General features: G+C 43.3%; 1 protein-coding gene across 2 annotated transcripts in view; it reads left to right on the forward strand.

The window, feature by feature from the left end:
* Window positions 1–91: 91 nt before the first annotated feature.
* The window catches only part of PPHLN1 (periphilin 1), a 68,979-nt gene continuing 55,045 nt past the window's right edge, over window positions 92–14,025 (forward strand). For both annotated transcript variants that reach the window (XM_060244934.1, XM_060244933.1), the window contains exons 1-2: window positions 92–290; window positions 13,776–13,820. In XM_060244934.1, coding sequence (XP_060100917.1) covers window position 13,820 — 1 coding nt within the window. In that variant the 5' untranslated portion in view covers window positions 92–290; window positions 13,776–13,819. The remainder of the gene's footprint in view (window positions 291–13,775; window positions 13,821–14,025) is intronic.

Raw genomic sequence — 14,025 nt, forward strand, 5'->3', positions numbered from 1 at the left:
GCTTCTGAAGCCCCTACGGCGATCTGTTTTGTCCATTACCCAGCATGACCGGGAACCTGAAGAACTACTCCCCGCGGTTCTCCTTGGCGCAGAATGTCGCGTCGGATGCTTAGTGCGTGGGAAATTCAAGTTCAATTTTGGACCGGAAGTGTCGCGACATACTGCGACCATGTATGAGACTTTTAGTCCTTTTTCTTTAGGCATCAGCGGCGCGTTTCCGGTGACGTTTGAGTAAGCGACGAAAGTGCTGGAGCAGGAGGCCGGGCGGCTGTGGCTTTGACTCAGGGCGGGTGAGTGCGTTGGTTATTGTCCCGGGCGATGCGTGGCAGGGGGCGTCTCGTTCTGTGGGCCACGGTCCCTCCCCCTCCGGTACGCGCGAGAACGGCCATTCTTCCTGTCCCGTTAGCCTCCTCAACGTCCCCCCCCCCGACGCCCTGCAGTTTAGGGGGCGCGTGTGCTGCCCGTGGGCAGGTCGGCCGGCTGAGGCGGTGGGCCGGGCGAGCGGCTGTTTGAAGGGAGGGGGGAGGCGCCCTTCAGACGCCCCGGGTCAAGCTTGATGTTTCCTTTTCTGGGCTTACTGCGTGAGAACAGGGGAAGCCCCACGAACAGCGCGGCTGAACTTCCGCAAGTGGGAACGGGTCCTTAACGCGCAGGCAGCTTCAAGAACTATACGTGGCTTAGGAAGCTGCCTATTCAGATCTTCAGCCCCACCGCTTATTTTATGGATGTCCCTTTTGAAGACCCCGGTCAAAAAACTAGATACGAATCGGGTAAATATTGGGCACGGTGCTGTCCCAAGCTGCATTTGGTGGACTAAATACCTGTAATTTTTTTTTTTTCATTTTGGGCTATTGTTGCTGCTATTCCGTGTCCCTTGTCTTGTTTTTTTTTTGTTTTGCTTTAAGTTCAACGTAATATTTTTTAAATTTATGTTTTAAAATCAGTGTTACGGCTAAAAGTGTTGGAGTAGGACTCAGAACATTTGAGTTCAGATTCCCCACTTTGACATGAAATCTGTCACTCTTTCTTGATCTAACCTACTTCACAAGCAGTTGTCTGAATATGAAAGGGAGAGACAACTTTTGGTGCTTTGCCTTTATTGGAGCAAAAGCAGGATAAAAATGAGATTTTTTTTTTTTAACAGTGTAAAATTGAGAAGTAGGGCAGAGAGGGGGATTTTCTTCTCCTTAATTTGTGTTCCGTCTTCACTATTTTCATACCTCTTTGCCTATTGAAACCTATTGGGGCATGTGGACTAAATATCTGCATGCTGCACTGTTTTGATCAAGTGAGGCTTAATTAATGCTCAACAAATCTCATATAAACTTTCTTTGCTTGTAAGGCAGGGCAGTTTTACTTCATCTGGTAGCAGAAGACAGGAAGTGACCGCCAAGGAATGCTGAGAGATCATGACTTTTTTGAAAAATAACAAAAGGCTCTGATTTTTTTAAATTAGCAACAGAAATAGCAACTGGGGTCAGCCGCTCGGTTTGTGGTTTATATGCTGTTCTAAATTTTAGTAACCATCCCTTCAGCCTGGTTGCTTGGGATCTAGTAATGAGGGGAAATATGGGTACATTCTGCAAATCCAGTTTGATCCCCACTGATATTTAAACTTCAAGAAGTGGCATTCCTGATCCAGTTGAAAGATTTTCTGAGTGGGGATACAACTTCTTTGGAAGTACAGCCTCTACTTAATTGCTGGGTCCACTGCCTGAAGTATGGTATAGTGTCCTTCTGTTCAGGAACAATGTGCTGAAACAGTGTGAAGGTAGTGTAAACGAAGATGCTTAAGCCCACAGCATGTAGTTTTAAAGGGAGATGGGAATCTTCCAAAAGTGTGAGGCTAATATGCATGTAACTGCAAGAGGAATTACCCCTCTCAATTTCCAAGGATGAGAAGAAAAGCTGGCTTCACCTTTCATCTTAGCCTGACTAGCTCAGTCCGTAGAGCATGAGACCTTTCATTTTATTTATGTTACTTGTAGTCTGTCTTTCTTACAGGGACACAAGGCGGCTTACACATAGTGCGCCAATGAAATGGAATATTCAATAAGCAATGCATTATGATTGTTGAAGTCTAGAACTAACCAGAAAGAACTGAAACATAGCATAAGTATTAGCATGACACTATTAAGTTGTGCGAAATTTACATAATAGAATTCTACTTAGAGTAAATTATACACAGCACTATAAACCACAGTCTCTGATCATTTGTCCAAGTAAGTCTATAAACCATTTTATGCAGTGCAACCATATTACCTGTGCAAAAAGCCTAATTGAACAGTTCTTTTTTGCATAGTTTGTGGAAAGCCAGGAACGATTTTCTGATTCCCTTGAGCAGGCCATTTCATAAAGTGAAAAACACAACAGAGAAAATGTGTATGAGCAGTTGTTGATTTCACTCACTCATTTGTTTATTTTGTTGTTTTCTATTCTGCCCTATGTGGGTGACAGACTCAGGGCAGATTACAACAGATTTGAACAGGAGCAGTAAAACAGTAATGTTGGCACCCACAGACCATCATTTACAAGTTGGCATCTGCAGAAGCTCCTGTTGATGTGAGCAAGCTGTCATGCCAGATCATGGGGGAGAGGTGGTCCTGCAGATAAGAGGGATGAAAGCCATGAAGGGCTTTGTATGTAATAGTGAATATCCTGGTAAACAAACTGGTAACTAGTGGAGTGTCTGCAGAATGGGAGTGATATTCATGCTTGCTCCATCTGGCTCCCAATAGTAGCCAAGCTGTGGTATTCTGCACCTGCTGGCACTTCTGAGTTGATTTTGAGGGGAGTCCTATGTATAGTGCATTACAGTAGTCTAGTCTTGATGTTAATGTGGCATGAATCTAGGTGACCAGATCAGTTATATCAAGGTAAGGAGCCATCTTACAGCTAGGCTGAGTTGGTAGAAATCAGTTTTTGCAGAATAATTTTTTGTAGTAGTTTTTAATGTTATTAACTTGCTTCTCCAGTAATAAAGTTGGGTTCAGTATAATCTCAAGCTTTTAATTCAGTCAGCAAGCGCCAGTTGAATTCCATCAAAAGGAGTGTGTGTGAGGGGGGGATAATGTCCTTCACAAACCCCGTCTTTCAATAAATTTATCATTTTTTTTTAAGTCTTTCTGGCCAGCATTAGCTTTGTCTTTTCAGGGTTTAGTTTCAGTTTGTTCACTCTTAACCAGTTAAACATAGCAGCCAGGCAGCCACTTTAGAATGTCTACCAGAGGAGATGTGGATAGGGATATGCAGAGCTGGGTATCATCAGTACATTGATGTTGACCAACTCCCAAAACTGCAAGTGATTTAATGTAAGAACATTACATAGAAATTGAAAAACATGGGGGATGATAGAACTGTGCCCTGTGGAACACCACAAGATAAATTCCACACTGATGACAACTAGTTTCCAGCAGCAGCCCTTTGAGTCCGATCTGTGAGGAATGATTTGAACCAGTTTAACACATGTCCTGAATCCTGATACCTACTTCTGCCTCCAAGCATCTCAACAAAGGCTGCAGATAAATCTAGTAAGAACAAAAGAGAGGCATGGCCTTTGTCTACACTCAGATGAAGGTCATCAACTAAAGCTAGCGGAGCAGTCTCTGTCCCTTAGTCTGGCCAAAAGCTAGGCTGAAAAGGTTCTCAAACAGATAAGTTATCCAAGAAGACATGGGGTTGGTCTGCTACTGCTCTCTCAACCATTTTGCCCAGAAAAGATAGCTTGGAGCAGGGGTATTGAACTCATTTGTTATGAGGGACTGATCTGACATAAAGAGACTTTGTTGGGCTGGGCCATGTGTGAACATATTTAAGATTCGGTAGCAGAGATATAAACTTTATAAAAGACATGGACAAACACAATTAAAGATTTTTTAAAAACCCTTAAAACATTAGCACTCGTTGGTCTTGAAGGTGCTTTCTTTATATTTCTCCCATGAGATCCAGGGAACTGGGCAAAGGAAGCTCTGGCTCTTTCCTTCCTTCCCTAGGGGACCACAAACGGGAGGCGCTTCAGCCAAATAGAAGGAAGAGAGGCTTGGCTCAATAGCTCTGCTGTGCGATTGACAGAGCCTGGCAAAGCAAGCTCTGCCTCCCCCCCTTCCTCCCAAAGGGAGGAGCTTCAGCCAATGGAGAAAATAGAGGCTTTACTCTGTAGCTCCCGTGTGATTGAGCAAGCCTGGCAAAGCAAGCTGTGGTGCAGAAGGAAGCAAGAGAGAGGGAGAAGGAAGCAGATGACAGTGAGTTGCTCGGGGGCCTGATTGGAGCCCTCCGGGGACCTGATTTGGCCCTCGGGCTGCATTTTTGACACCCCTGGGGGATAATTGGCTACATCATTTTTCTGTAGAAATGTTAGTTTTTTTAAGTAGCAGATGGATAACTGTTTTTTTGTGTGGCTTGGGGAAGGTGCGCTGAGTTAGTGACTGATTTATAAAAGATGCTAAGAGTTTGTGGTCCTTACATGATTTTAGCAGCCAAGATTGGCAAGGGTCCAAGTGGCTTTCACAGATCCCAGGTTGTTGTCAACATTTATCACAGAAACTGGGTTAAAATGGTCCCTAAATAGACTAGGCCAGGATGTTTGAGAGCCTCAAAATGTGAATGTCAGATGTCTGAGAGCTGCAAGGAAGGGAGGAGAATAGATGGTGGGAGGGAGGAAGAGGTAGAAAAAAGCAAATTTAACTTTAAATGCCTTCTCCAAGCCATGGACTAGCTTGGCTTTGGAGAAGTGATTTATAGAGAAATGTCTTCTCCAAGCTGGCCAGTGTGGTGGTGGGGAGTTCGAGAGCCACATGTGGCTTCTGAGCCTCAGTTTGACTAGACCATGTTTTAGGCTTTTCTTCTGGTATTTCTTCTGGTGTATCTGTGTTAAAGCTAATGTCCAGATCAGAGCATATTCTTAAAAATTTTATCAGGAAAAAACTTTGCATAGGTATCACAGCTGATTGGTTGTGCCTGGACAATAAAGGCTCAGGTTTAGGCATCAGCATATCTTGAACAACTGGGATGGTAATGAATTAGCTGATTTCTATAACTGTCGAACCTTTATTTGTTTCCATCACTGGCACTTCATAGGTCTTACAATGAGCTCTGTAACATGATCTCTTAGATCTCTCTGTCTTGCTTTTCTAGCTGTCTCCGATCCCTTTTCTGATCACTTAGCTCTGTGGTAAACCAGGAGGCTGGTTTTTTTGTTCCAAGGGTGGGAGAAGTTGGCAAGAGCCAGCTTTGTTGATAGCTTCAAGAAGCGTCACATTCCATGCTTTCACTGCAGCCTCAACAGAACACTTGTTTGGAATTCTAACATCCCCTAGAGTGTTATAGAAACCAGTAGGATTCATTAGCCTTCGTGGATGAACCATTTTAATTGACCCCCCTCTTGTGGGAAGTTGGAGCCTATTCACCTTGCCCCAGTCTATCCCTGACTCAGGCAATAGCTTTGGAGGGTGAAGGGCAAAACAAGCTCCCCCACTGGCCTTCAATCCCAGTGCTGTCATAGATGGCTGCATGCTTTGAGACTGGAAGGAAGCAAACTCTCTCACACCTGCTTAAAGTTATCTTTGGGGGTGTATAGTCTGCGCTGCAACCTCTGCTCTCAATGGAAACATGAATGTAGCTGCAGTAAACACTGGCTAGCCTTCCACTGAGAAGAGTTCAAGGAGAGATGCTGCAACGGCTGTTCTCATGGACACCTGGTGTTGCAATCTATGTAAAAGATTAAAAGATGCACATGGCAGCATCTTTCATGTATTACTCACTGGTCTAAGGAGCAGGATATATATGCAATCAAACATATATCAAGTAAGGTTTCAATTGATGCACAGTTTTCAGTGGATTGTGTATGCAGCTTTGTATCCTGAGGTTTATTTGAATGTAATCTTGTTGAAAGTAATGTACTATTTATAGAGCACATCTAAATCGATTTCGAATCATATTGTGATCTGATTTTGAGATTGATATGCTTGTCCCGGCTGAAGATCTTCACTGTGGAAAGACTGGGATGTGCAATTCTGTCTGATTCTCTAGGGAGGACTCAGGGTTTAACAATAGGGTTTCTGCTTTGCATCCATAAAGCGCTGGGTTCAGTCTTCAGCATTTTCAGTTAAAAGGCTACGGTAGTGTGTAATGTGAAGAACTTGTACCTAAAACCCTGACAATCAGAGTAGACAGTACTCATATTGATAAGCCAGTGGTCTGGCAGGTAGCGTCATGTATCGTTAATCTCAGGTATAGCCTCCTCTGTGAACTGTTGCCCAAAATGAGTACTGGGGGCACTGCAGTTCCTGTCTAACTGACCAGTTGTATAAAAAGGCAGAGATGAGAGCTGCTCTGAGACAAAGTATTTGAGAGTTTCATCTCATTACCTCTCAATCCTGTTTAATATTTGTATGAAATTTTTGGAAGAGATCATCCAAAGATTTAAAGCACCATGAGCACACAATTCTGTATCTCCTTTTTGGCTGGGTCTAGAGGCTCTGGACGTAGTTAATAGGGATTGGACACAAATCAGGAAAATAGAGATTCATTTTGGTTTGTAGAGCTGCATGAACCTTCATTAGCCTCTTTGGTTACTGAGCCGATTCATTTTATGGGGCTTGTGACCCAATGAACTTACCGCTTGGATTTCTCTCGCGAGCGGCGCTCCTTGCAAAAGCCATTATCTTTAAATGGCTTTTGCAAGGCGCGCTGCACACGAGTGAAGTCTGAGTGGCAAGTTCACTCACTTACAGGTGAGCTCGCCGCTTGGACTTCACTTGCGTGGCACCTTGCAAAAGCCATTGAAAGGGAAGGGAAGGTCCATTTAAATGGTTTTTGCAAGGCATGCTACCACAGCCTTGGCTGGGGCTCTGCTGGCAGCCTGATTCAACAGAACCTGCAAAGGAACTGATCCTGTGGTGAGAACTCTCTCCATAGGCTGGGCTGGTCCCTGCTGGGCAGCCTGGTTGAAACCAGACTGCCCAACAGAGCCTGCAAAAGAGCCAGTCCTGTCAGGAGAACTGTCCCCAGAACATCAGACTGTCCAACCAGCCTGCAATGGAGCTGAGTCTGCAGGGAGAACTCTCTCCACAGGGTGGACTAGGGCTCTGCTGGGCAGCCTGGTTCAAATTGGACTGCCCAACAGAGCCTGCAAGCCGTTTCAGTGATTCCTTGGAAGCGGGGGCGGGGAAGCAAAAGGGATTGAAATGGCTGAAATGTGCTTCAGACTAACAGCTAATGTGCACACCAGCCACACTGTTAGGCAGAAATGGATGCCAGACATTTCAACAATCCCTCTCACTCCACCTCCCCCCCCCCCCCCCACTTTCCACCACGAGCTCCACGAACCTCTGAAGAACCACATGGAGGGTCATGCATAGGAATGAGCATGAACCTTGATTTGCAAATCATGACCTGGCAATTTTTGTCACAAATTTAGGGTTGTGGGGAGCTTTGCGACCATCCCTAACTCTTAATGATGCTCTGGAGATGGCAATAGTTTAGTGTGGATGAGGGAAGTAAACTGAAGCTTACTCCGCATAAAACAGATGTTTTTAATGGAGCTAGTTGGGCATTTTAGATTCAAATTGTTCTTGCTAGAATGGCACTTCTTTAAAGCGCAAGTTTGTAACTTGTGCTTTGGTTGTCTTTGATACACCAGCATGGCACTTACTTATCCGGGATTGAGATTAGATCTTTGCTCACAGATGGGCAGGCTCTCTATGGTGCTTAGTGCCTTTGATTATCTTTGGTTGATAGGCCAGCATGGCACTTTTTGTTAAGTATAGAGTTGAAAAATTTCTGGGAATTTTGAAATCACAGGGAAAAAATGCTCCCCTTCCCTTTTTGCCCCCAGGGAAAAACAGAAAAATTGAAATATGTGCAGTACTTACCTATCAAACCTAAACTTCTTTTACTGGGTGAGCAACATAAATGCATCATTTGTAACTTAGCATATAAAATTGTATTATTTGCCATATTTATGAAATTAATATGAAAGTATAAATATCTTTGTTTTCTATACAAAAATTGCGAGCATGCCTGGTACTTGAGAAAGAATTGCAAACTGCCACTCCCTATTCTGCCTATTGCATGTATCTGTAATTCTGCGGTCTGAAAGGGAGGAAAAAAGTTGAAGACAGAAAACAAATTCTGTCGGGAAAAAGTATACTATTCAGCAGAAACTCTTATAGATTCACAATAGGCCCACCACTGTTTAAACTAAATTTTGTTGCACTGAAAAGAACAAGAGTCCAGTAGCACCTTAAAGATTAACAACAATTTGTGGCAGGGCATGAACCTTTGTGAGTCACTGCTCACTTCTGAGCAGTATGCATAATGACTCATGAAAGCTCATACCCTGCCACAAACTTTGTTAAATCTTGAAGGTGCTACTCGCAGGGGTGTCAAACTCATTTGTTAGGAGGGCCGGATCTGACATAAATGGGACTTTGTGGGGCCAAACCATGCATGTCCTTAAATGTAATGCCAGATAGCAGAGATATAGACTATATAGAGGACACAGGCCAACACAAATAAATATATCAATTTTTAACTTACAATACAAACATGCTTAAAACTCTTGCAATATTTTGTTTAAAATGGAAAGGGGGTAGTGGGATTTTGCAATGCAATTTTAAAAATAAAACATCAAGAAAAAGCACAGATCACAGCAGAAACTTTAAAAAAATAAAATGCTCTCAGCCTAGGAAAAATTGAAATGGCAAGGCATTGCAAGCTTCACTTCCTTCCCCCCCCCCCCCAGGTTTACTTAGGTTAGCAATGGCTCTCCAGTGTCATATCCCCCTTTGGCTGTGGGTTCCCAAGTTAGAATACTTACTAGGCACTAGTTCTCCCTTTGAGTCGGAGGACATCTTGAGTGTTTCCCACCATTTACCCTGGGAGGCAGGACTAAAATTTCTTCTTCCTCTTTCTCTGGTGGGAACGCCCATCTCCTCAGTTTCTTTCCTGCCTCAAAAGGGAGAGGAGCTATCTGGTTTAGTTCTAAACCCTTTTTCCTCCTAAAGTGTATTTCTCTTCTATTCCTTCCTCTTCCAGCCTTACTCACTTTCTTTCTACTTCATTTAAATTTCTATAGTGCCTTTAGTTCTTAGTAGACTATCACCTCAAACTTCTTTCCCCTCTCCCCCCCCCTTTCAATCGGTGAGGGATCAGAGTTAGCGCGGCTCACCTTTTTTACCGCGTAGTTGCATAGGCGCAAATGGAAGGCTTCCGAGACAATTTTTTTGGAAGACGCACCAGTCCCTGATGCTTCCGATGGAGCTATGGGGGAGGAATCCGGTGCCGGCATGTCCTCTTGGCTTGTTTCGGCTCCCGGCAATGCTGCTTGTATAGGTGATGTGCTTCAGCACAGTCAAAAGTGTCCAGGCTCCTTGCTATCGGTGGCTGACATCCCAAGCAACACAATCCTGCAGAGGGCAACTGGCTTACTAAGGCAGCCAGGAAGCAGGGCCAGGATTATAAAAATCTAGAGGACAAATTTGATTCTGAGTCACAGACTAGGGATGGGGAGGACTTTATCCCTGATGAAGAAGTGGAGGACATTAGTGTCCCTGAACAGTCAGTCTATTTCTTTAAGCCAGATGACTATCAATTCTTGTTATCTAGAGTCATGGCGGCCCTAGCTCTTCAGGATTCCTCCTTTGAGGAGGATGCTTCGGCTTCTTCGGCTTCTAAAGCCACTGGAGATAGGAAGTACTTTCCTAGCTCACATACGTCAGCAAAGGTTTTTCCTTTCCCACAATTCTTTGAAAGGCAACTCAAGACTGAGTGTGCGAAACCTCAAATAGAAAATTCCCCAGTTTCATTAAAAAACTGTATGATCTGCCTGCTTTTGCAAATGAAATGCTACAAGACCTGGTGGTGGACGCACCTGTAGCAGCACTCTTCTTCGGGGCTTGTTTAAGTAGATGGCCATGGTTCTCTCAGGGATAACTGGGACAGAAAAATAGATCTGGCACTTGAGATCTTATGAAGCTGTTCCCATGGCAATCAAAGCTTGTGCTGCATCTTCCATTGTATCCAGAGCTGCTATAGCTTGGACTAGGAGGTTAACTCAACTAATACCTGAAAATGATAAAAGGTTACTCGATGGTACCAACAGATTACTCAAAGCTGCAGATTTCTCTGCTGATGCTTCTCTTAATGCTCTCACATTCTGTTCCGGAGGTCTTTCTTCAGGAGCCGTGGCCAGAAGAGGGGTTTGGCTCAGAGTGTGGCAAGCGGACAATCACTCTAAACATATAGTGGTCTCCTATCCCTTCCAAAGTGAAAAGCTTTTCGGCAATGCATTAGAGAAGATCCTAGTTGAAAAAAAAGACAAAAAGAAGGCCATGCCAAAAAATCTATGCTTCTCTGACAAGAGAGGTTTTGCTTCTCAACCCTTTCGGTCCTCCCATACACTGGCAAGACCCAGAAAGGACAACAGGAAATCTTCCTGGAACCAACCTTGTCAGTCTTTTCGGAAAGGTTTTCCCAACTCCAGATTCTCCAGACAGAACTCTGATCGCTCAGACAAGCAGGATTGAGAATCCAAATCCCGGTGGTGGGTCGGCTACTACACTTTCAACAAGCATGGACAGATTCCAGGACAGACTACTGGGCTTTAGAAATCATATCACACAGTTATGCAGTAGAATTCAAAAGACCCCCACGAGAACGCTTTGTGCCATCACCTCTTCGTCGAGACGTCTCCAAAAGATCTATCACAAACAAAGCTCTGAACAACGTTCTGGAAATTCAAGACATAGAGGTCAGGGAGTGTATTCAATATTCTTTACTGTTCCCAAAAGAATGGCGATTGGAGGGCGATCCTTGACCTAAAATTTTTGAATAAGTTCATACAACTTCGTCACTTTCGCATGGAGAATCTCAAAACAATCACGGAAGCCTTACAACTGGAGGACTTTCTAACTTGTCTGGACCTCACAGAAGTGTACCTACACATTCCAATCTTGCCTTCTCCCCGGCGCTTCCTTAGTTTCTGTGTGGGTCATGCCTGTTATCAATTCAGAGCTCTTCCCTTTGGTCTGGCTACAGCCCCACGTGTTTTTACGAAGATCCTGGTGAGTGTGGTGGCTCAACTCAGACAACAAGGAGTCGACATTCATCTGTTCTTAGACGATCTGTTGATACGGTCCCCATCCAGAGAGAAAGCCTGTTTGGATGTTCAGTCGACCATCCTCTGTCTCCAGAAGCACGACTTCCTCATCAATCTGGCCAAGAGTTCGGTAGTCCCAACACAGAGGCTAGAACATCTGGGCATGATAATAGACACCAAGAAAAACTCCCTCTTCCTCATCGAAGAAAAGATCCAGAAGACCAAATGTTAGTCATCCAGAGCAGAGTCACTCCCTTATTGACTTGGGCCAAACTGTTGGGGGTACTCATTTCAAACATCAAAGCTATTCAATGGGACAGACTGCACATCAGGCCTTTGCAAACCTTGCTTCACCCCTTCCAAGTACAAATAACGCAGAAGAGGAATACTTCAATCAAGGTTCTTCTAACAGTCAAAGAAAGCCTAAAATGGTGGACCAAGGAGGTCATTCTGTGCAAGGGAAAGATTTATTTTCTTCCCAAGGAGATGCAGTTGTTTACAGACACCAGCCTGTCAGGTTGGGGGGCCACCCTGGACAATGTACCGACTCAGGGCCAATGGTCACAATTAGAAGCACTGCTTCCTATCAACGTACTGGAGCTGAGAGCTATCCATCTAACTTTAAGTCATTTCAGTACTCAGGTGAGAGATCAACATGTTCTAGTGAGAATGGACAATGTAGTAGCCAAAACTTACCTGAATCATCAGTGGGGCTTCCGGTCTTCTGCTCTTGCCAAAGAAGCAAGGACGCTGTTCAATTGGGCGGAACATCACTTACTATCTATCAGAGCAAAGAACATCAAGGGCACGAGCAATGTGCAAGCAAATTGGCTCAGTCGGACAATTATTCAGCCAGGGGAATGGAAGCTGAAAACGTCTCTGTTCTCTCAGATAGTCAGTCATTTCGGTCAGCCAATCCTGGATCTATTTGCATCTCCAGTCAACTTCCAGATACCCAGATTTTGCACGAGATTCTTTCACTCAAGACTCTTAAGATTCTCTGGTGTGAACTTGTATCTCCTTTTTCCTGTATTTTGTATTACAAGATTGCCTTTATTGGAAATGTCAATTTTAATAGATATTTTAACAAAAAGATTTATAATATAAAATATCAAAATGTTGATGATGCATAGTTTAGAGACAACAATATGTGACAATTTATGTATTTTAAGAAAGTATTGAAGATGTAGACTTGTATTCTTTGAAAGTATTTTTATGCAGATTAAGACTGATTTGTAATCTTTATTTCGTATCCCTTCCTACTCCCTATTCCTAATTCCTGAAACTAATAAAACTTTTAAAATTTAAGAAACACATGGACAAAGTTACATAGAAAATGTGGAGTGGATTTCCTGTTCACCTCTGCTCTGTCCAGAAGCCAGAGTGAGAAATCCATTCCACATTTTCTTTGCAGCTTTGCTTACAGCTTTAGCCTCTGCAAAGAGAAGGCAGAAGGAGCTGGGAACATTGTTGCAGCCTTTGGAGCTTCACAGAGTGAGGATGGGAAGGGGGAGAAGACAACCCTGCGGGCCTGATTGAAGCCCTCCAGGGGCTGGTTTGGCCCGCAGGCCACATGTTTGACACTCTTGTGCTAGACGTCTCTTGCTCTTTTCTACTGCTACAGACAGACAGTTATCCATCTTGATTTGTAACACTGAAAACACTGAACATTTTAATAAGGACATTATTGCTAAACATATGAAAAGTTAATTGTCAAAATTATTTGCATTTAAATAAAAATGCTTGAAAATATAACTTATGTTAACAATATGAGAATTACTTGGCAGCTTGCTTCACCAGTTTTGAAACACGCTGGCTACCAGTTTGTTTTCAGGTAAAGATCAAAATGCTAGTTGTTAGCAGCCTGGGAGCCTGATATTTAAGTGACTGCTGCCTCCATGTGAGGCTTTCTGTCTCTCAAAATCAGCTGCAGAGTTCCTGCTCTGTGTACCTCTAACAGATTCAGCAGCACCAGAGACAGCACTTGGGGCAGGCAGAAACTGTACTGTTGTCCCCAGCTTTGGTTCACAATATTGTCTTCTAATCTCTTTCTGCTCCCACCTTGGTCGAAAAGTTATGATGGGGTTCTCTGTGGTTGTGGCTTTTACTGCTGTTTTAAAATTTTGTGTGGGGCAGGCCACTCTGAATATTAATTTTCAGATGGATATTGTTTTTGTAACTGCTTGATTGCGGGGTTGCTTTTTGTGTGTGTGTATGCCTGGAAGTCATGGCAACTTCTACTGGGGCGTGGAGGACATTCAGAGAAGTGGCTTCATAGCCTGCCTTTGCCCCCGACTCCTGGTATTCTCTGGAGGTCTCCCTTCAAATACTTGTCAGGGTCAGCCATACGTAGCTTGCGAGATTTGACGAGATTGGGCTTGCCTGAGATTGGGCTTGCCTGGTCAGAGTGTAACTGCTTGCTTTTAAAATTGTTTTTAATACAGCTGGGAACATCTTTTTAGGATCAAAAGGGGATGTCTGATTAGTTTCATTGTTTGATGAAGTCAATAGGAAAACTTTTCAAGAAATAAAATACCTTTATATATAGTGAAAATAAAATGAGTTATTTGCATTGAGTAAAGTGAAATCTGCTTCTTAATGTGTTTGATCTGATCTTCCACGTCTTTACTTCAGAGATTTCCTCTGCCCCTTATATATTTGTTTTTAAAATATGCAGGAACTCATTGACTGGGACTCAACTACAGTTGAAACAAGCACAAAAGTAAGTAGTGTTTGGACATTTCTTCCTTGGGTCTGAAGAATAGTGATGGCTAGAGATAATTGTAATAAACAAGACTCTTTATTTTACAGAATGGATAAAATAGATGTTCTTTAAAAAAAAAATCAGACATTTTTTGCTTTATATCAGGTTTGTATATGCTCATATAGTAACTATTTTTAATACTTCAAAATTTATACCAATAAGT

The sequence above is a fragment of the Heteronotia binoei genome, chromosome 8, assembly GCF_032191835.1.
Source record: "Heteronotia binoei isolate CCM8104 ecotype False Entrance Well chromosome 8, APGP_CSIRO_Hbin_v1, whole genome shotgun sequence".
In the NCBI taxonomy this organism is placed as follows: Eukaryota; Metazoa; Chordata; class Lepidosauria; order Squamata; family Gekkonidae; genus Heteronotia; species Heteronotia binoei.